A 23,728-nucleotide genomic window follows, 5' to 3' on the forward strand; every position below is an offset into this window, starting at 1 on the left:
GGAGGGCAAAAACGGCCTTCCCCCCCCAAGGCCCTCCGGAGATCAGAAACAGTGTGTTTCCTGACTTCTGGTGGCCCCAGAAGGCCGAAAAATCAGCTGGCTGGCGCACGCATGCGTGCCGGAGCTGAGCTCGAGTGCCCACCAATATGGCTCCGCGTGCCACCTGTGGCACCCGTACCATAGGTTCGCCATCATGGACATAGAGCCAAACTTCCAACATAATGATTTAAGGTGCTGAAGTAGGAATAGAGCAAGAATGTCAAACTGAATTTCTTCAACGGCTGAATTAGCATTGTAGTTCTCCTCTGCGAGCCGGCTTGGGGGGGGGAAGGGGGGTGAGATGGGACGGACACCCCCTGTAGCACCCTGTCTGCCAAAACAGGGTGTGGGGGGGCCACATGAGCCCCCTCCGCGGTCCATTTTGGCTGGCAGTGTGCTGCAGGAAGCCATCAAGCCCAAAAATAGGGCTCTCCCCCCACGCCCCGTTTTCACTAGCAGAGGCACAGCGGGCTGGTCCTTTGCTATTTCCGGGCCAGCCCCACAGGCCAAATTTAAGCACCCTAAGGGATGAATCTGGCCCACGGGCCTTGAGTTTGACACGCCTGGAATAGAGGAATTTAGTTCCCAATCCCCCCCTTTGGGCTGGAAGGACCCTGTGTGACTTAGGGCCAGTCCTTTTCTCAGCAAAATCTACTCCCTAAGGTTGTTGCTGTGGCGACAAAATCAGAGACGATCAGAATTGTATACGTGCTATGGGAAAAGCCAGGTGGAAATCTAATAAAGGAATCGGCATTTTGCTAACAGGTTTCATGATTATAATTTTTGCTTGATAGTAATTAGTTTGATGCAATGATGATGCACCTTGGTTTCATTATCCAAACTAGAGGGTACCCAGAAGGTTTGCTCTCTGTTTATATAAAATGAGAACCAACTCCACTCCCTACTAACACTGATGATGTTACCTAGTTTGGTAATGAAAGGTCCGTAGGAAAAGAGCCAAGTTCAGAAAGCACCAAGGACCCCAAATTTCAGCCCTGAGCTACCAATATTCTCCTTTATTGAAACAATAATTCTAAGGAATGAAAATTCACAGAGGCTACGCCATAGCCTTGGGACCTCCCTGATTCTTGAAATTGCAATTTTTTCCCCTTTACATATTTTTCTATTAAAATATTCAGGAAAATTGCATTTTTTTTAATTCATGGCAAAGTGGGTATGTACCATTCTACCACTCTCCGTAATCTCCGTGTATTTCGCTGCGCCCTCAAAACCATGTTGTTCCGCCAGGCTGGGCTATCAATATAAAGATTTTAATTGGTTTTAAATGGGATTTTAAATTTGGGGTTTTATAAATTGGGCCTATTATTTAATAATTTTAATTATTTTTAAATATTGTCTGTCTTTGTGTTTTTAATTAGGCTGTACACCGCCCTGAGTCCTTCGGGAGAAGGGCAGTATAGAAATAAAATTAATAAATAATAAATAAATAAACTCTGCCGGCACATAAGACTCAGTGGCAATTCTATTCAACAAATACCTAAACGATGGTACAGAGAATGTTTATTCTGCCTATAATGTCTGGGACGATTAAAAAAATGAATTAAAAAGCAGGTGACCACAGGTATCGGATGAAAAACTTTGAAATTACCGAAGACAGATTTCAGCTGGTTGAGATTTGAATTATAAAAGCCTGTGAATGTCAGAAGACATGAACAGATGTTTTTACATCTGTAGAGATTATCTGGCTTCAGGAAAAATCTTGATCAAACCACTTTAATTCACATTCCCATGACTACCCACACAGATGTTTATATATTATTTCAGTTCGGGCATTTGGGAAGAACACTCAGCATAATTCAAATCATGCCATGCCACAGGGAAAGGAGGAAAAAGAAAGAAAAAGAAAAAGAGAGAAAGAAAGAAAAAAGAAAGGAGATGTAGCAAAAGAGAGAGGGAGTGAAAGAGTAAAAAGAAAGAGAGAAAAGGAAGAAAGAGAGAAAGTCAAATTTTAGTTGACTTTGGAAATATAAACCTTACGCATGAAAAAGCCTTTGGGCCAGTCATTCTCTCTCAGTTCAGCCTACCTCACAGGGTTGTTGTGGGAAAGGCAGGAGGAGAAAGGAGAAATATGTATGTGTCCCCTGCCTTGAGTTACTTATAAAGTAATAAAGATGGAATAAAAATCTAATTAAATAAATAAATTGGGACAAGCTGGATTTTCCTTGGAGATGTGATCACCAAAAATTAAAAAAAAAACCCTCAGGGCTTTTGACTAAAAGAACAAAAAGAAGACAAAGAGCAAGGCTAAATCACTTTGCTATTGCTGCCAAAAATAAGATTAGGGTCCATGATCTTGAATCCCCATGAAGGAACTCAAAGGAGACCATTTCCAAGCCCATTCTAGACCCTTCTCTTGATTTTTCATTCTAACCAGCAACGAGATCTATTAAAAGGATTGAGGCACTGGGGGTAAAATAGGTTGAGAAGGTAATGAAAAGCCTCTAGCTAACTTTCCATCCCTGAAACACCTGTTGAACGATTTATATTTCCTTTTACTAACAGGTCTTCCCGTTTCCTTCCAGTTTGGGCCCTTGGAAAGATCCCTGCCTCCATGGAGGTTTGAGAGCTGGGCCTTAGTCCAATTCTCCTAAAAATCAATGCACCCACATCCTTCTGAAAGCAAAGAACGGAGGTCCTGCATCTGCAGCTCCCTAAAATCCAGAACCGCTTCTTGATCAGTAAGAAGGCCGAGATTGAGGTTTCCATATCTGGTAAGAACAGCACAATCAAATACAAGTGCAGTCAGCAGAGGGAAGACACTTCCGTGACTTTTTAAAGCAGCGTTTCTCAACTTTTTAAGATGCGTGGACTTCAACTCCCAGAATTCCTCCGCCAACGTCCACTCTGGGGAATCCTGGGAGTTTGATGTCCACACATCTTAAAAAGTTGAAAAACGCCGCTTTAAATAAACGATCTTGACTTTCCCCCTTTTACTTTTCATTCCAGACGTGTCTGACTACAATTTCATCATCAGCATGAGTTCCCAAAACCAGCCGGCTTATTTACACAGGGTTGTTCCAACAAACCACTTTTGTACCACGCTGATCCCTCTTGAGTGAGGTTGGAGAACAAGCTCTGCGGCTCTTTTCCTTGGAGCCGGATCCCATTCTCCCCACCTTTCACAAAAGCATCCCTTCTTCCCGATCCCCCCCCCAAAAAACAAATTCCCCCAGCTTAAACCACCAGATCCCTCCCACCTACCCACCCCCCAGCAAATATTTCTTTTGGTAAACCTGCAGGAGGAAATGTTTCTTTTGATGGAGGAGGACAAGGGATCATGAGCCGGTTGGGAGATCCCTCCAGGAGTCTTCCCCACCCCACCCCACCCCCACCTTTGATCTGGATCTCCTGCGCCCCTGGAGAGGAGATCCCTTTGCCAGAGACCACCTGTTTTCGATCCTCAACAGCAGCAGCAGCAGCGGCGGGAAGGGAGATCCGGTCGGAGTGAAACAAAAGCGGGGAAAGAAAGAGAGGGAGAAGCGGGGAGCCTCTTCGGGGATCGACCCCGATCCTTCCCCCCCCCCAGGGCCGCCCGCCCTCCCTAAAGGGGGCGCCCTTCTCTCACCTGAGCCAGAAGCGAGGATCCCCTGCGTGCTCTCCGGGCCTGGCGCAGCAAACGGCGGATGATGCTCCGGCGGGTGGCGTGGACGAGACGGCGGGCGGGCGCTCTCCCATTCAGCGGGAACGCATGGGTGCAAGAGCCCGGCCGCAGGCAGGCTCCTCCTGGTGCTGGCTCCCACTTTGCAAATGGCAAAGCCTCCTCCCGCTGGCTCTCCGCGATCGGCGGCCACAATCCGCTGGGAGCATCCCTCCCGGGCCTGGGGCGATGGGGCAGGTTACTCCAGGTCAATCCCCTCTAACCCCTCCCCGGCTTCCCCCTCCTCTCCCTCTCCCTCTCTCTCTCTCGCTCCCCCTCCCCAACCCACTTCCCCGTCCCCGGCGCAAGCCACACGCGCTCTCCCCATTGGCGCGGCGCACTCACCCCAAGCCGTGGGCGTCACCAATCAGGCCAGCCCTGGAGGGAGGAGCCAATAAGGAGACGGCAGTGGCCTGAGCGGATCGCCCCGCTTCATCATTGGCTGCTTGGGGAATCCACCAAGAGACAACCTGCCGCTGTTATTATCCGAGTCTGGCTGGAGCCGCGTTGGGCGTCCTTCAGAAGGACTGCTTTTAACAGAGTTGGAAGCAGGGGGGAAATGCTCCCGGTTCGGATTGCCTGAACCGGTAGCGATGGCAGGCAGGTGGTTTGGAGAACCGGTAGCAAAAATCCCTGCATGCCCTCCCACCACCACCACCATGCCCAGCTGAGCCGCTGAATCATCAGAGGCTGTTTTGTTTTGGTTTTTTTACTTTTAAAAGCATTTTTTCTACAACCTCTTCCCACAAAAAAATGCTTTTAAAAGTAAAAACAACAAAGCCTCTGATGATCGGGCGGCTCAGCTGGGATCGTCAGAGGCTTTTCAAAGCATTTTTTTCTGTAACCTCTTGGCCAAAGAGGTGGTAAAAAAAAATGCTTTGAAAAGTCTCTGACCATCCCAGCTGAGTTGCCTGATTGGCAGAGACTTTTCAAAGCATTAGAAAAAATGCTTTGAAAAGTTTTTTTTTAAAAAAAGTTGGCCACGGCCACCCGGCACATTAACCCACCACCACCAAGCCACACCCACAGAACCGGTAGTAACAAATTTTACATTTCACTCCTGGTTGGAAGGGACCTTGGCAGGTCATCTAAGTCCAACCCTGTGCCCAAGCAGGAGACCCTACATCTGCCTCTACCTAGGATCAAACTCACAACCTCCTGATTGTTGAGGCAAGAGCTCCACCTCTAGGCCACAACAGCAGCTGCTGCTGCTGCGATTGCAACCTTGGGAAACTGGCAGCAATCTGTCACCGCTGGAGGAGGGGGGTGCATAGAGGGTGATTTCCCCCCCCCCAAACACACACGAATGGAAGGGTGGCCACGGTTTGCCGTCGTGTGGGTGGCAGCCCCCCGAGGTTCGTCTGCACGAAAGATGCACTGTGGCAATTGCTGGGCATGCCAGTTTTGACTTCCTGGATGAAAAGTGCATGGCTTTTTTGGGAGGGGGTATAATACACCTAATTATGGGTGGAGGGGGAGCCTGAGAAATAAAAAGGACATGAAATAAAGTGGTTGTGGTTGTGTTTCTGAAGTTTGGGAGCCTAGCACCGGAGATAAGTAGGCTCATGTCAAATTGGACTGTCTAAATTTCCAATATCCGGACTTTGAGGTAGCACTGGCTCAGATAGAAAGTCCATACAGAGAGTGGTGAGGACAGCGGAGAAGATTATAGGAAGCTCCTTTCCTATTATACAGGATACTGCTTATAAATGCTATGTGGTTAGAGCTTAAAGCTTTGTTAGAGACCCCCCCCCCCGCCCCCCTGCACAGTCTGTTTCTGTTGCTCCCCTCTGGGAGGAGGTTCGAAGTATTTCTATATCAGGACTACCTGATTCTGTAACAGCTTTCTTCCCGATGCCATCCTTCTGGTAAACTCGCAAGATTTGTTTTTCTCGCTATGTACGTGAATACATCTGAACTAGACGGTGTTGTTTCACTGTGTCATATAATATATGTGGGTATATGCATAATTTTGTATTTATTTTGCCATGTAATTAGCAACCAAAGATACCAACAAGCCCGGAGAAAAGTGATTTATAATCTGGTCCTTGTATTTATGACCATCACAGCATCTCCAGGTTCATGTGGTCAAAAATCAGCTGCTTGGCAACAGGCATGTATTTATGATGGTTGCAGCATCCTAGGGTCATCTGATTCCCATTTGCAACCTTCCCAGCCGACAAGCAGAGTAATTGGAGGAAGTCAGATTCATGATTCATTTAATAACTGGCAAAAAAAAGTTGTAAAATTGAGTGTAGGTCTTTCAACAATCAGCTTGCGTAGCAGCTGAAATTTTGGGTACCATTGTGGTTGTAAACTGAGTGCCTACCTATCCCAAAGGTGCTTTTTCAAGAGACAACTGGATTTTCTGGTGTTTTTTTAAAGACGTTTTGCTTCTCATCCAAGAACCGAAGAAGCTTCTTGGATGAGAAGCGAAACTTCTTCAAAGAAAAGCCAGAGATTCTCCATAGACATTGAGGGCTACCTGTGCTTCATTTAATATTAAACCTTCACCGCTGAGTCATATGACTAGTGGGTCGTATGAATCCAGTTTATAGTGTGTCAAGACTTTTTACATTATTTTATGGGTTAGCGTGACATGGGAATGCCTCTGAACAAAGGTTATATTCATACTTTTGATACTGACAATGTGCACTCTTGATTTTCGCAATCAGAGGCTTGAGCAAATACTGGATGGTGGCCCAAAGGGTAATAATTATATGGTCAACTTCCTTCTGCAACTTGATTTCTCTATTCTACATCTGTAATACATACAACATGTCAAGACATAATTTGCACAACTCCATCTCAATTATAGGCTTACACGACATGTTTAGACAGAATTCACTCACTACAAAAGACAACCAGGTTAAACAAATTGTTGTGCCTTCCCACAATAAGTGAATCTCCATACAAAGCACTTTATCTTATATACCAATATTTTCATGTTTGGAGGACAAAAAAATTTTTTGTACATTGTTCACTATTTAAAGGGAGCATAAACCTACCTTGCATGATGCAAAATTACAGGTAGTCCTTGACTTAATGACCACAACTGAGGCCAGAATTTCTGTGGTTAAGTGAGGCAGTTAAGCGACTCGTGCCCAAATGTACATCCTTTTTACATGGTGGTTAAGCAAATTGCTGCAATTGTTAGTTAAACCATGCAGTCATTAAGTGAATCGAGCTTTCCCCATTGACTTTGCTTGCCAGAAGCCAGCTGGGATGGTCACAAATGGTGATCATTCTGGGACACTACAACTATTGTAAATACGTGCTGATGGCCAAGCACTCAAATTTTGATGATATGACCGTAACTTTTTTCAGTGCAGTTGTAACTTTGAAAGGGTCACTAACCAAAAGGTGGTAAATCAGGGACTATCTGTATAAACTTGCAAAGATAAGTTTGTTGAAGCCACTTTCTGGGAAATTTTAGTGTTGCTTTCTAGCGTGTTGCAAAAGAATAGAATTTTGGTCAGGATTACAGTATTAGCTATGCTTTTCCTTTACTAAGACCTGCATTAATTCGGAATGATTGTCCCATGTAATTAGACTACCTGTAGGTACTAAGATTTCTGTTGATACAGAAAGGGGCAGCTGGGGCAACTTTACGTTGTAATCTTCATAAAGTTCTACCCCAGGTGAACTCTTCTGAAATTCAAGGTCTTTTCACACCGGGTTGAGGCAAATCTGAAATGACTGCATATATTATCTAGGTGCAATCGTTAAGCAGCTTAACATGAAACGTTGCATAAAAGTTTGTCCCAGATTTTGATTCTATGCCTCCGTTTATACAACCTTCTATTATGGCAAACCTGTTTCAAATAGTCCTCAATTTACAACCATTTATTTAGTGACCATTTGAAGCTACACGGCACTGAAAAAAGTCACTTACGTGATCAAAATGTCCTTATTTTAAATCTGGGACATCGTCTGAATAGCCAAATCTGTATTTTACTGGAAAGTATGTATGGCCAGAAAAAAATTCAACTTTGCGGATGGCCTAAAGCGCATTTGGGGGGGCTAAAGAGCCTTGATAGTACAGTGGTTATGCACCCTGTTATTAACACAGCTGCCTGCAATTTACTGCAGGGTTCGAATCTCTCCAAGGCTCAAGGTTGACTCAGCCTTCCATCCTTTCTAAGGTAGGTGAAATGAGGACCCAGTTTGTGGGGGCAATAAGCTGACTTTGTATAAATATACAAAAGTATGAAGGCTATTGCTTAACGCACTGTAAGCCACCCTGAGTCTCCGGAGAAGGGCGGCATATAAATCAAATTAAAAAAAATAATAATAAATAAATAGCGTACTGGAAAATATCTCTGCACTCATTTACCTTGCTGCATGGGCAAGCTTCAACCATGGCAGCCATTTTGTGAAAGTGCCCACAAGTTATCCTTCTCCAAGGTGTTTTTTCTTTTTATGCCCAGTTCACCGACAGGATTGAAGGGAAAAAAATCCAGGAAAAAGTGTAGAACACCCCATTTTTGCCATGTCACTCTAAATTCTCATCTCTAGGCTGGAATACAAAAAGAATTAAACTCAACTGAATCTTGTTGGATGCACTCAATGGAACTGCATCTACATGGAGGGAAGTATGCAGCGGGGTACCCCAAGGCTCTGTTTTAGGCCCAGTGCTCTTCAACATATTCATCAATGATTTGGATGAGGGGATAGATGGGGAACTCATTAAATTTGGAGATGACACCAAGCTGGCAGGAATAGCCAACACTCCAGAAGATAGGCTTAAGATACAGAAGGATCTTGACAGACTTGAACATTGGATGCTATCTAACAAAACGAAATTCAATGGTGAAAAAAGGAAGATTCTACATTTAGGCAAGAAAAACAAAATGCACAGGTACAGTCTACGTGGTACCTCGCTCAACAGTAGTAACTGTGAGAGAGATCTTGAAGTCCTAGTGGACAATCACTTAAATATGAGCCAGCCGTGTGCTGCAGCTGCCCAAAAAGTCAACACAATTCTAGGCTACATTAACAGAGTGATAGAATCAAGATCATGTGAAGTGTTAATACCACTTTATAATGTCTTGGTAAGGCCACACTTGGAATACTGCATCCAGTTTTGGTCGCCATGATGTAAAAAAGATGTTAGGATTCTAGAAAGAGTGCAGAGAAGAACAACAAAGAGGATTAGGGGACTGGAAGTTAAAACATACAAAAAGTGTAGGAATTGGGTACATCTAGTTTAATGAAAAGGACTAGGGGTGATACCATAGCAGTGTTCCAATATCTCAGGGGCTGCCACAAAGAAGAGGGAATCAAGCTATTCTCCAAAGCACCTGAGGGCAGGACAAGAAGCAATGGGTGGAAACTAATCAAGGAGAGAAGCAATTTAGAACTAAGGAGAAATTCCCTGACAGATTTTATTAATGTAACCTTATAATAAAAATAGACCTAGTACTCTTTCCTGACAGTGAGAACAATTAATCAGTGGAACAACTTGCCTCCAGAAGATGTGGGTGCTCTTAACACTGGAAGTTTTTAAGAAGAGATTGGCAATCATTTGTCTGAAATGGTAGAGGGTTTCCTGCCTGAGCAAGGGGTTGGACTAGACCTCCAAGACCTCTTCCAACTCTGTTATTCTGTTATTTGCCTGATACAGGGAGTCCTCCTGGATTTGCTCAACCATAAATGATGCTTTGGGGGTTTCAAGCTTTTTGTCCAGCTCAGAAATGAGCAGGCTATTGAATTCGCTAGCAGTGTAAAAGATTCATAACAGGCTGTAAAACTTTATTACAGTCGCTGTAAACAGCAGTTGTAATTTACAATAAAAGTTGCTGTGAGCTACAGACTTTTAATATCCTGCATCAAGGAGACCTCTAATCTACGCAGCTATAAAATAGATCCCAGTGCAGAGTTTCAGGTGGAGTAGCAAAACTTTGTAAATTGAGAGTGGCTCATTTGAGTCGTTTGTCCACATGATCTTTAACAAAATGCATTAGATTTACCTGGCTGGGAGTGTTCCTAATCAGGGCCAATTCTATGTTGGTAGATTACCTTTAGGTAAGGAACAATAAAGCAGGGTGTGGTGAAAGTATTCAGTGGCACAGGAGCCACGAGCAGGTCAACTGGTCCAGAATGCAGCCGTGTGAACAGTAAATGGGATAGCCTTGCTCGTATGTTACAAGAACTCCACTCCACTGATTTGCAGTTTCTTTCCAGGTGCAATTCAAGGTGCTGGTCATTACCCTTAAAGCCCTAAATGGCACAGGGCCAGGTTATTGGTAGGACCATCTTTCCCTAAAAACATTTACCTGTCCTCCCAGATCAGATAGGATGGGCCTGCTCTTAATCCCTTCCCCCAGAGTGTCATCTAATACCGTTCCCCCGAAAATAAGACCTCCCTGGATAATAAGCCCAATCAGGCTTTTAAGCGCATGTGCTACAATAAGCCCTCCCTGATAATAAGCCCTCCCCAAAAATATTTAAATGTATGCGCAGTTGGTCCCCACCATTTCCTCTGGTTAGGGTTAGGGAGACAGAGCTGGAAATTAGGTAAGAAGGCAAGAGGAGCCCCGTCTTGCTCCACGTGCCCCAAAATAATAAAACCTCCCTGAAAATAAGGCCAAGCACTTATTTTGGGGTTCAAAAAAAAAATAAGACAGGGTGTTATTTTCAGGGAAACACGGTAGGAGTTGGAAATGAGAGGTCCTTATATAAGTCTAAGTTCTATTGCTATTTGTAGCTCCGTTGAAATGAAGGATCCTTGGTGCTCTCTGAGCTTGGTTGTTTTCTTGTAGATGTTTCATTACTCAGTGAACTGATGTTACCTACAGTTGGGTAATAAAACGTCTGCAAGAAAACAACCAAATGATCCTTCATTTGAACCCTGAACTACAAATAGCAATAGCACTTATAGTTTTAATATGATTTTATATGCTGTTTAACTTTTGATTGGGAGCTTCCCAGAGTTGATTAGTAGACAGTGAGTCCTACCTCTGAATGATGAGCACTAAATCAAGGGAGTAGAAACATTATGGGGTTTTTTAGAGAAAGTGAGTTGTTCAAGAAACTTTGCTGACAGACTTGAAATCACAGTTGTTTGCCACAATTACTGCAGCCGATGCCAAATTCCATCTGGTTGTTAGCAGCCACTGGTTTCTGCTCTGATGAAGTCTTGGCTAGCTCATAAAATTAGGAATTTTTCCTTGGTCAAAAAACACCATTAAATCATTTCCAATAAAGTTGGAACCACCCGTTTCAAGCTTAAAACGTTTTGAATTCAGAACAGAGTGGGTAGATGAAACCATTTTAAGTTCAAATTGTTTTGAGTTCAAAACATTTGGCATTAGGGTTTGCCAGAATTAAGATGGGTTTTGTCTAAGTGAGCACAGAATAATCCTTTTTAAAAATGTTACTTGTTTAGAATAAATGGGATTTCTCTCTCCTTCTCTCTCTCTCACACACACACAACAGCAGGAGTTACTGTTAGGCCATGCAATGAAAGCTCAGCAAGACTATATTCTGGACTAACAAAAGAAAACATTGTTTTAGATTTAGAATACGAAGGAAAAAATGAAACACGGCAACATGGCATTATGAGCTTAATATTTTTTTAAAAATCAAATACATGTGGAAATGCGTCTTCCATCAGAAGAGCCTCATACGAAAAGTTGGTTTTCCAACATTAAAGGAAGGAAATAATCATTCAAATTTAAATTACGGTATGTTGACAGATGTCCTACTCAGAACTAGAAACACCTCCCCCTACAAACTGCATATTCAGGAGTAAGATGTAAGTTTAACAGCTTTGCATCACTGTTATCTTCCCTTTAAAAAGGCCAAAATCTGGTCTGATTAAAATTTTATTATTCCATTTTTCTTTCAATGGTCTAATCCAGTTAAATTATTGGAATTAATTAAGGAGAAGTCAAGTGAAATCTAACGTATTAAAAGACTATGACCTATGAAAGTCACTGAGGGAGAATCAAAGGAACTTCCGCTTTTAAGGGGTCAAAAGCTGGATGTGTTTTTTTTCCTCAGCTATTTTAATGTTTTCTTCAAGTTTGGGGTTTTTTTTGGGGTAGGGGAAAGAGGTGCCCTTTTTGGAAATTGCTCGGTTCTTTCTCTAAACAAAATAATTGCTAACTGCTGAAAAACAAAATGCAAATAAAAAAATTTACATCAAATTTTACATTTACAAATTTACATCATCCCCATTTTAACACAATACAATCTAGTTTTTCCTAATGAAGCAGACCAAACATCTGAAAAGAAGATAAAACTTTTCATCATGTGTATCAACATTTAATCAGTTTTAACATTTCATCTTATTTATTTTTTTGCAGCCCCAAATATCAAGGTAACTCTAGGCAGGTTACACACATTAATCATAGGAAAGGGACAAAAACAGATAAAAATTTCATAATCATAAGATTGTAAAAGTTTTAGCATTCCCCTTAACTTTTGATTGACACAAAAATGTGTCAGGAATTGATTTTTTTAGAGAAAAATAATACTGTTCAATATACAAACATTTGCGTCTTTTCCTCTGCTCAGTTTTTTTTCATAGAAGACAGAATTAGGGTCCAGTTCTTTATAACTGTTTGCTCAAGATATGAATTTTGCATTAAGAATAGCAAATACTTGCATTTTTTTCATTTATACATTATGCTCTGCCTATACATATTAATTCATATGGTAACAATATAGGATTGAAACTTGAAAGGCTGCATCTACTTCCATATTCTACTGACACAGCTTAGGGGGAGTATTAACTATGTTTACTTGTAATGTTATATTTATGGGAATTAAGAAGACAAATTTTAGGGACTGACTAGTTTAAAAAAATAAGTTCAGCAATAGCAATTATTGCTCTTGATGTAGCAATATATTATTCTTTCAAGTTATAGGTATATTCAAGTAGCCCTTGATTTACAGCTGCTTGCTTAGGAACTGTTCAAAGTTCTAAAGTTGCCCCAACTGGTAGTCACACTGTATTTTGGTTGCACAACAACTGGCCCACATTTACAGCTGTTTGCAGTGCCCTCACGGTCACATGATCATGGTTTACAACAGTTTTGCCGGAAACTGTTTTTTATTTCTGGTTTCCAGCAACCGGGCCATTTGCTACTATGCGAACACTGGGCTCACTTAACAACTGCAAAGGAATACTTGTATACACAGAAAAGAAGGCAAAATATGCAGCCTATATAACAAAGAACTTTTTTGTTAGTTATACTTTTCTTCTGAAAGGCCAAATGGCTGCTTAAGTCCATGGAATGAGTCAGCAGGAATCATGAAATTCATTCTCCTAAATTTGCACATTTCTTCAAAACCTCTGTTTTCCACTGACACCACAAATGAAAGTTTTCTCCCTGGGTTTCTCAGATTTGAAATAAATCGAATGAAAATCAGCACTTAACAGATGCTTTTATAAATAAGGGAAAAGGATAAATATACCTCGTCTCCTATTACAGAAGTAGTCTATTTGACCTGTTTTCTAAGTAAGAAACAAAAGAAAGAAAGAAAGACTCTTGCTTCATTGAGCTAATTGAAGTACTTTGTTTTTAACTGGTGCCAGGCAGATGTGACTGAGCCATTATAGAGCAACTCTTAGCAAAATCTTCTTATCATCTCAGGCTTTCACTAAGTCAATATATAAATAAAGACATTAAGTCGGTAAAACCTCAAATAAACCTGCAAAGTAAAATGACTGATCTAATGATGGGTGCCTAATGGGGCCGTCAATCTAGTTTCCACTACAAAACCCATCTCCTTCCTAACTGCAAAGGTACAGCATGTAGACATATGTACAACCCACTCGAGTTTAGGATTCCAGGTAGCTTACAAATAATCGTAACTATGCAATGGCATTTTGATTGGCTGAATGGACCCAATATTGCCACAGGAAGTTAGCTAACTCGTTACTGTTATTTAGTTAAATTTATTGGTTGCCTAGCTCAAGAACTTTCATGTTCTTTAAAGCAGTCTTTGTATAAAACAGCGTCCTTTAAGCCCCAATCCCTACATAGTATCAAAAATACCCTTGGATTTCTGGATGACTCTGATTATTATCGATCTGAATCACTTTCGATCTCCTGCTTAATATCGCTGTCTCCTCCAGCATTGTCCTCCTCTTCACTTTCTTTATCCCAGTCTTTCATTGAAGCTCCCATCATGTAATCGTCTCGCAATATACTCCATGCTGGAGCGTCTTCCGATTTTGGTTTATTCTGAGAATTTGGAGATAGAAAGTAGAGGAAAATTCAGCATATAATAACTAAAATGGAAAAGTGGATGTAGGACGGTACAGGTCCACACCAAGCCAACTTAGGACCACAATTGAGCCCAAAATTTATAAGTGTCCGAATTTAAATCATGTGTCCATGGGGATGGTGCAATGGTTGTAAGTATGAAAAATGGTCATAAGTCACTTTTTTCAGTGCCCTGTTGTAAGTCAAGGTCTACCCGTATATTGCACAAGCCAGAAGGCTGAGAAAATATCTACAGATTCCTCACATCCTGGACATAAACTTTCCACTTCTTCCCTCAGGACGCCTTCACAGGGCATTGCATGCCAAAACAACCAGAAACAGGGAGAGTTTTTCTCCCCATGCCACGACTCTGCTAAACACCTAATTCCCACAACACTGTCTTATGCCTCAAGATATTTACTCATGTAGTAGGGCTGTATTGCTATTATCCTTCTCATCTTCTCATCTTTCCTACTACTTTATCCTATTGCAATCTTATGATTTTTCATTTGTTTGTATCTTTATGATTGTATCTCATGATTTACAATCTTTGACTTATCACTTTGTTGTTTCTATGTATACTGAGAGCTTATCCACCGGAGACAAATTCCTCTTGTGTCCAATCACACTTGGCCAATAAAGAATATTCCTATTCCTTTCAAATCCATGTACAGCAGGGGTGTCAAACTTGATTTCATTGAAGGCTACATCGGGGTTGTGTTTGACTTCGGAGGGCCGTGGTAGCATGACATGGGACTTGTGCCAGGGCACCTGTCATGGCTAAGTGCTAAGGAACTAACTAATTTCCTTCCTTCCTTCCCTCCTTTTTTTCTTTCCCTCTTCATTCTTTCTTCTTCCTTCTCCTCTTTCCTTATTTTTCCTTCCTTGCTCTCTTCTTCTTTGTCTTTCCTCTTTCCCTTTTCCTTTCCTGTCTCTTCTTGCATGCTCAAGTGCAAAAGGGGAAACATTTCAAAAATGAAGCCCCGAGGTCCATGCGTGTCCCCTTGCACCCTGTTTTCAGCCTACATGTCCTCCTGCAGCCCTTTGCCAGGGAAAACGGACCACAGGGAGGGGGTCGTACTCATCCCCCCCCCCAAGCTCAGCTTTTGCTAGCAGAGGCACTGCTGTCCGGTCCTTTGCTGTTCCCAGGCCAGCCCGGCAGGCCAGATCTAAGCAACCCATAAGCCAGGGCTGGCCTGCGAGCCTTGAGTTTGACACCCCTGATGTACAGAATGTCTTTGACATAGAATCATTTGTTTAGCAACTGTTCAAAGTTATGACAGCACCAAAAAAAGTGATTGAACATCCCTTACCTGACGGCTGTTTGATGACTTTCTAGCAGGGTTTTGTTCCATTTCTTTTCCATCCATTCCTCGGAGGACGCTGATGAAGTCTCTTTTGGAAACCGAGGAGATCAATTTTGCTCGCTTCCTCTCAGAACTGCCTGCTTCTTTTATCTTCTCATCCACATTGGTTTGGTGCTTCCGGACCGCATTGAATAACTGAACTACACCCCTGGAAATTAAAAGGAATCATTAGGCAGCTAGGTTTAATGACAGAAGCAATGTTTATGGTCCCTCTCGACACAGCCTCAACAAGGAACCCTATTTATAGGTAGTCTTCAATTTATGGCCACAATTGGGGCTAGAATTCCCATTGGTAAGCAAAGCACTTAAGTGAGTCATGCCAATTTTAGGTCCTTTTTTTTTTTTGCTAGAATTGTTAGGAGAAGGTCACAAATTGAGATCACACAATTCCTGCAACTGTTGTATATTTATGCTGGTTGCCAAGTGCCGAATTTTGATCACATAACCATGGGGATGCTATGGCGGTTCTAAGTATGAGTGGCAGTGGTAAGTGATTTTTTTTTCAGTGCTATTGTAATTTTGAATAATCATCAAACCAGTGGCTGTCGAGGACTAACTAGGATATCAGAAATATTTTTTTTCAATTATCAAGCTTATTCAATAGTCAAAGAAATCCAGCTCGGTTATTTGATACATTACAGTCTAGCTCTAAACTATATTTTAAGGTTTTTTAATAAGACTTCTGAACACTTTGGCTGATATTTTATGAAATAGACCCATATACAAGTGGTCCTCGACTTACAACAGTTCATTTAGTGACCGTTCAAAGTTACAACGGCTCTGAAAAAAAGTGACTTATGACCATTTTTCACACTTATGACTGTAGCATCCCCATGGTCACATGATCAAAATTTGGATGCTTGGCAACTGGTTTATATTTATGAACATATTTGCCATGTCCCAGGGTCATATGCTCCCCTTTTGCGACCTTCTGACAAGCAAAATCAATGGGGAAGCCAGATTCACTTAGCAACCATATTACTAACTTAACAACTTCAGTGATTCACTTAACAACTGTGGCAAGAAATGTCATAAAATGGGGCAAAACTCACTTAACAAATGTCTCACTTAGCAACAAAAAGTTTGGGCTCAATTGTAGTCGTACGCTGAGGATTACATGTATAAGTTATGTTCACTGCCTTGAGTTATTTATAAAAATAATAAAGGCAAGATCTTTATTAAATCTAAATCTAAAATCTTTCCAAAGACCAAATGTTCAGTTTTACCTGGTGGCAATCCTCTGAAGATTTCTCTCAACTTCTCTGTCTTTGACAACATCTGGTTTCACTCGGCACATCATTTCCCATTCCCGCTTTTTATTCAGCTGGGTTACAAACATAGGGGAGAAATTAGTCATTTAACAGATAGCACTGAAGGAAGAATTCTAGCTAAAGGTTGAAGTGAAAATGCCCTCCAAACTATAATCTGCTACAGGAAAACACTATCATTACGATTATTGATACTCCCACTTCCACATCAAAGAGCAACTTTAGGAAAGACAAAGAGAAGTCTTTTTTCCTGCAGGAAGGATAAATTTGCTTTCCTTCAATTAAATTGAAAAGTATCCTTGAAAAGTATCCTGAAGCTTCAATTAGTTAAAAATGTGGAACCCTGCATGGTTTTGTGCATTAGATTTGCACACGTGTTATCTCTCTTGCAGGAGCTGCACTGGTGGGTGATTTGCTTCTGGCTCCAATTCAAGATGCTGGTTGACACCTTTAAAGCCCTACATAGCTTAAGGCCAGGTTATCTGAAGGACTGCTTTTCCCAGTTATGTCTACTTGACCTATCAGAACAGGGCAGGAATGTTACGGGTTCCCTCTCTTAAGGAGGCCCATCTGATGGGACCAAGAAGGCCGTTCTGCATAGTGGCTCCCTCCCTGTGAAGCATCATTCCTGCGGAGATAAGATTGGCCCCCATCTTGATATTTTTTTAAAATGGCTCTGAAGATATGGTTTGGTCAACTGGCCTGATTGACTCCAGGGGGATACGGAGCCCATCAATCAGTGGTGAAATCAATTTTTTTTACTACCGGTTCTGTGGGCATGGCTTGGTGGGCATAGTGTAGCTTGGTGGGCATGGCAGGGGAAGGATACTGCAAAATCCCCATTCCCACCCCACTCTGGGACCAACCAGAGGTGGTATTTGCCGGTTCTCCGAACTACTCAAAATTTCCGCCACTGGTTCTCCAGAACCTGTCAGAATCTGCTGGATTTCACCCCTGCCATCAATGGTTTAACTGTTGTTGACGTCACGTGACACCACGAGTTTGACACCAGATATATACTATTGCAGGGGTGGGCAACTGTGGCCCTTTTACAACCTGTGGACTTCAACTCCCAGAATTCCTGACACAGCTTGGCTGTCTCAGGAATTCTGGGAGTTGAAGTCCACAGGTTGTAAAAGGGTCACAGTTGTCCACCCCTGTACTATTGGATAGCAACTTTTCAAATGTGTAAGCTATCCAGACCCACCTAGAGTTGGACAACCTCTAAATTTTGTAACATAAAAACAGAATTAAAACATTCATTTTATATATTTAACAACAGATTACTTAGATTTATTTTTTAATCCAATTTATATGGCTGCCCACGTATCCAAGAAACTATAGGTAGTTAACAATAGACAACTTGCCAAAATTAGGGTTTTGTCATATAAGGAATGCTCGACTTAACAACCATCCATTTAATGACTGTTCAAAGTTGCAATGGCACTGAAAAAAAGTGACTTACAATGACCATCACAGCATCCTGATGGTCATGTGATCAAAATTTGGGCAGTTGGCAACCAGCATGTATTTGCGATGGCTGCACCTTGTCAGGTCACATTATCATCATTTGCAATCTTCCCAGCCAGCTTCTGATTAGCAAAATCATTGGGGGAATCTGTGATTTGCTTAACAATGATGGCAAAAAAGTAAAATCAAGGGGAAGTCACTTAACATATGTTGAGCATGGCCTGAATCTCAGCCACTGCACATCTCTTGAATACTAGCGGTAATATTCAACTGCTTTCCCTACCTTCTTCCTCTGCTCCAATCTCTCTTGCTTTTCTTTTTTTCGTTCTACATCCCGCTCCTTGTTTTTCAACAGGATAGTGGGCTTATCACTAGAAACCTTTTTGTTAAGCACTTTGGCCATGGCTTCAGCCCATCCAGCGTTTCCTGTTTCTTTGGATTCCTCTTCATCTTTAACTTTGGTATCTGGAGTCTTAGGTGTATCATCAACTTCATCATCCTGCTCTCCATCATCACTTGAAAAGCTATCTTCTGGAACTCCTGAACTCCACTCGGATCCTAAAAGAAACTCTCTCCTTATTTATTCAAGCCTGAATATACAGTATATTAAGGGAAGTTGGACTGAAAGAAGATAGAGTTTTAAAATTGAAGGAAGAAACATCAACAATCTGTACTATGCTACTGTAGCTACTTGATAGCCAAAAAATGGAAATATTTTCTCCTAAAATCAAAGATAAAGACAACCAATTTAATGACAAAAGTACCGTATTTTCCGGCGTATAAGACGACTTTTTAACACATGAAAATCTTCTCAAAAGTCGGGGGTCGTCTTATACGCCGGGTGTCGTTCTCCTGTAACCAGGCAGACCAGCCCGAAAGGCTCTGACGAGCCTTAAATGGCTCTGGCGATCCCAGCTCTGACGATCCCAGCTCTGACGATCCCAGCTGAGTTCCCTGCAGCTCAGCTGGGATCGCCAGAAACCACGTAAAAGGAAAAAAGTTTTTTCCCTTTTACTCTGACCATCCCAGCTCTGACGATCCCAGCTGAGTTCCCTGCAACTCAGCTGGGATCGCCAGAAACCGCGTAAAAGGAAAAAAGTTTTTTCCCTTTTACTCTGAGGATCCCAGCTCTGACGATCCCAGCTGAGTTCCCTGCAACTCAGCTGGGATCGCCAGAAACCACGTAAAAGGAAAAAAGTTTTTTACCTTTTACTCTGAGGATCCCAGCTCTGACGATCCCAGCTGAGTTCCCTGCAACTCAGCTGGGATCGCCAGAAACCACGTAAAAGGAAAAAAGTTTTTTACCTTTTACTCTGAGGATCCCAGCTCTGACGATCCCAGCTGAGTTCCCTGCAACTCAGCTGGGATGGCCAGAGCCATGTAAAAGGGAAAAAGTTTTTCCCCTCCAGCTTGCTTACCTCAGCTGCTAGTCCCAACGCTTGCCTTGCTTTGCTTGCCTGAATCTATTCAGGCAAGCAAGCAACTCCCTGCCTGCAATCAAGCAAGGAGTTAGTTGTGGACTTCAACTCCCAGAATTCCTCAGCCAGCAAAGCAAAGCTGGCTGAGGAATTCTGGGAGTTGAAGTCTACAAGTCTTAAAGTTGCCAAGGTTGGAGACCCCTGCTCTATTGGGTAAGTTTTTTCCCCCTTTGGGATCTTTAAAAAAAAATAGTTAATTGGGGTTTTTTTTAGTTGTTCTTTTTTAGACCTAGCCATTTAAAGTTTAGGAAGTTTTAAATTTAGCTTTCATATAAAAATAAAAATAAAATAAAATAAAACAATATTTGTGCAGCTTTCTGAGATTTAGTGTGTTTCTGTAGTGTTTCACTCCAACTACACAAACACACAAAATCTCACAAAGCTGTATGTGGAATTTTGTGTGTGTAAAGTGTGAAAGTTGGTTTTTTGGACTTTTTGTGGCTGTGTGAGGTTCCTGCTTGTTGCAGGGGCCATTTTGGGTCTAACACAGCTGCTTTTACATTGTGGGTGAGCCAGTTGTGTTGTGTTGTGTGTGTTTAGAGTGTGAAAGTTTTTTGGGGGGGCTTTTTGTGGCTGTGTGAGGTTCCTGCTTGTTGCAGGGGCCATTTTGGGTCTAGCACAGCTGCTTTTACATTGTAGGTGAGCCAGTTGATGTTTTTTAATTTTTATTTGGTGTGCATTGGAAGAGGGGCAGTCTTATATGGCGAGTATAGCCCAAACCCTATATTTTAACAGGAAAAGTTGGGGGTCGTCTTATACGCCCAGTCGTCTTATACGCCGGAAAATACGGTACAACAATCGGGACTGACAATGAAAAGGTCTATATCTTCTTTTAGGATTACCCATTAACAGTAAAGAAAAAGCAATCGGGCCCTGAAGACACACTTGTACCATCTAGCTGGGCTGGCTTGATCCCATCCTCTCAGTTTTTTAATCGAATTTCAGTTTTAATTGGGTTGTTTTAAATTCGGGCCAAAATTATTTAATTGTTTTTTTAAATGTTTTTAAATTTTATACGCTATGTTTTATCCTGGCTGTACACTGCCCTGAGTCCCGCAGGAGAAGGGCGGTATAGAAATATAATAAAATAAATAAATAAAATAAATAAATCAACAAATATGCAATGGATTAGCACTTGTTAGGAGCAGCCACGAAGGCCTTGTAAAAATATTCAGATGCTGTGATATCTACAAAGATCACAACAGCGCAAGCAACACTATGAAAGTGAACGTCAAATCCCAAAGAAGCAGGATAGAGCAGAGGATGACCAGCAGCCAGGAGGTTGGACTGAGTTACAGTGGTATAAATGAACAGTTATAACACTTGAAGGATCAAGTTGAAAACAGATCCTCCAGGGGAAATTTATTTACGTGGTCATCAGGGCTCCACATCAGCCTAATCAATCTCTCAATTTCACTACTTTATGAGGAAATGTCATCAGGGTAAGTTTTAGAGGGGTGACAAGGCTGCCTTTTGTGAAGCAATTAATGCCGTGAGATCCTTGGTGCTCTCTGACATTGGTTGTTGTTTTTTTGTAGACGTTTCATTGCTAGGTAACATTGCTAGTACCTATTACTAGGTAATAGGTAATGTTACCCATTAGGTAGTTGGAGAATGAAACATCTGCAAACGAACAACCAAGCTCAGAGAGCATAAAGGACCCACAGATCAACTCTGAGCTACAATTATTATTTTCTAATAGTGGCAATTAATATCGAACAAAGAAATAAACCAATCCAAGAAAATGAGGGATCCCTGGTACTCTCTGAGCTTGCTTGTTTTCTTTTTTCATTACCCAAACTAGGTAACATCATCACCAGTACTACCACTGATGATGTTACCTAGTTTGGGTAATGAAACGTCTGCAAGAAAACAAGCAAGCTCACAGAGCACCAAGGACCCCTCATTTCAACCCCGAGCTACAAATATTCTCCTTTATTGGTAACCCAGGAAAAGCCAGTGACCCACAACCAGCTGAGAAATGGGAAATCGACAGACACCAGATTTAATGAGGTGGGAAAGAGAGGCGATATTAGTCAGACATCCCCCATAGGGTCCCCTTTATCCTGCACTTCCCGTTATAAATACAGATGATTCGTCCATAGCTTTTTAAGCAGAAACCCTTTTACTTTCTCCACAACTGCCGTCGCCTCTTCTCCCATCGGCCACCCATTAGCCGGCTAACCAGTTGCAAATCCCCTCCCCAGTTTTACCACTATCGTCTTCTTCCAACTCAGCGCTGAGAACTTTCGCCTCCTCACGTGGATCCACGGCAGCAGCCGCCATCTTGCTGGTCCTGCCCTTTAAGCGATCCGGGGAAAACACGCAGCCGTCACAAAGGTTCCGGGCGGGACTATTTCTAGAGACCGGAGAGGGGTGGGCGGGATTTTTACCTGTTGCAGGCATATTTCGCCCATCGTTTAATTCTGATGGGAAGAACGTAATCGCGATTGGAAGTGATCTGCTGCTGTCAATTAGGGATGACGGGGTGATCTGGGGGAACTTGTGGTGTTTGAGCACAATGTAGTGCACCTCCCCTAGAGTCGCTTTGGACAGCGAGATGGAGGGAGGGAGGGAGGGAGGAAGGGAAAAGGGAAGGGGTAGAAAGAAAGAATAAGGGAGGAAATGGGAAGGGAGGGAGGGGATAGAAAGGAGAATAAGGAAAGAAGGGAGGAAATGGGAAGGAAGGAAGGAGGGGGAAAGGAAGGGAAAAGAAAGGTGGGGTAGAAAGAAAGAATAAGGGAGAATGGGAAGGAAGGAAGGAGGGGAAAGGAAGGGAAGAGAAAGGAGGGATAGAAAGAAAGGAGAATAAGGGAGAAAATGGGAAGGAAGGGAGGGGGTAGAAAGGAGAAGAAGGGAGGGAATGGGAAGGAAGGAAGGGGGGAAAGGAAGGGAAGAGAAAGGACGGTAGAAAGGAGAAGAAGGGAGGGAATAGGAAGGAAGGAGGGGGAAAGGAAGGGAAGAGAAAGGACGGGTAGAAAGGAGAATAAGGGAGAATGGGAAGGAAGGAGGGGGAAAGGAAGAGAAGGGGGGTAGAAAGAAAGGAGAAAATGGGAGAAAATGGGAAGGAAGGGAGGGGGTAGAAAGGAGAATAAGGAAGGGAGGGAATGGGAAGGAAGGAAGGGAAAAGGAAGGGAGGGAATGGGAAGGAAGGGAGTAGTAGAAAGGAAGGAGAATAAGGAAAAGAGGGAATGGGAAGGGAGGGGGTAGAAAGGAGAATAAGAGAGGGAATGGGGAGGGAGGAATGGGGAAAGGAGGGGGTAGAAAGGAGAATAAGAAAAAGAGGGAAGGAAGGAAGGAAAAGAATACAAGGAGGGAGGGGAGGGAAGAGAAGAGAAATAAAGAAATGGGGGGGGGCAGGGAGGAAGGAGCCTGCAAGAAAGTAAGGCTCGATCAATGCAAGAAATGGAGTAAGAAGCTCCTTCTGGTATAAGTGGACTCAATGGGTGACTTACAATACAAGGTTGTGAGCCAGGCTCTGAATGGAGCTTCCCAAAATAGTGTTTCTCAACCTCAGAAACTTTACCCAAAGGTGATTTTCAAAAAAGCAACCAGACTAAGAAAGTCCAGTTGCCTTTTGAAAAGGGATGACGCTCTCCATAGAAGACATAAGTTGTCCTTGACTTACAACTTTCCTTTAGTGACCAAAGTTACAACAGCACTGTGTGACTTATGACCATTTTTCACACTTATGACCTTTGCAGCATCTTTATGGTCATGTGATTAAAATTCAGGTTGCTTGGGTACGAACTCATATTTTTGACTTGCTGTGTCCCAAGGTCATGTGATCCCCTTTTGCAACCTTCTGCCAAGCAAAGTCAATGGGGAGGAAGCCTGATTCACTTAACCAGGTTACTAACTCATCAACTGCAGTGACTCACTTAACAACGGTGGCAAGAAAGGTCATAAAATGGGGCAAAACTAACTTAAACATCTCCTTTAACAACAGAAATGCCGGGCTCAATTATGGTCATAAATCGAGGACTACCTGTACTCAGAAACTAAAGATGTGTGTGGACTTCATTCAACTCCCAGAATTCCCCAGCCAGAATTCTGGGAGTTGGAAGTCCTGAGGTCTTAAAATGTCTTGAGGTTGAGAGAAGCACTTGATTTATTTACCACACACAGCATTATACTGGTCATTAATTTCCCATTTTTCATTGGTAATGATTCATTTTAGAGCTAAATTAAGTGTTTATTTCCCACATTATCTAATTTTTTAAGGGGG

General features: G+C 42.4%; 1 protein-coding gene across 1 annotated transcript; it reads right to left on the minus strand.

Moving 5' to 3' along the window:
- Positions 1–11,252: 11,252 nt before the first annotated feature.
- On the minus strand, positions 11,253–21,810 carry RRP15 (ribosomal RNA processing 15 homolog). The gene is made up of 5 exons (XM_070945261.1): positions 21,714–21,810; positions 18,306–18,580; positions 16,511–16,608; positions 15,231–15,432; positions 11,253–13,896 (listed from the first exon to the last, which is right to left on the minus strand). The coding sequence occupies exons 1-5, from the start codon at positions 21,784–21,786 to the stop codon at positions 13,735–13,737; spliced, it is 810 nt and encodes a 269-aa protein (XP_070801362.1). The 5' UTR covers positions 21,787–21,810; the 3' UTR covers positions 11,253–13,734.
- Positions 21,811–23,728: the final 1,918 nt, after the last annotated feature.

The sequence above is a fragment of the Pituophis catenifer genome, unplaced genomic scaffold (genome assembly GCF_029215685.1).
Source record: "Pituophis catenifer annectens isolate HBS135680 unplaced genomic scaffold, rPitCat1.0.hap2 SCAF_1, whole genome shotgun sequence".
Classification (NCBI taxonomy): Eukaryota; Metazoa; Chordata; class Lepidosauria; order Squamata; family Colubridae; genus Pituophis; species Pituophis catenifer.

Bases quoted from the DNA above. Each gene is read 5' to 3' on its own strand.
- RRP15 (XM_070945261.1), bottom strand. From the start codon at position 21,786: ATGGCGGCTGCTGCCGTGGATCCACGTGAGGAGGCGAAAGTTCTCAGC. The intron at 18,581-21,713 runs GTAAAACTGGGG...AGTTTCTTTTAG, and splicing joins GTTGGAAGAAGACGATAGTG to GATCCGAGTGGAGTTCAGGA. The intron at 15,433-16,510 runs GTAAAACTGAAC...TTTAATTTCCAG, and splicing joins CTTCAGAGGATTGCCACCAG to GGGTGTAGTTCAGTTATTCA.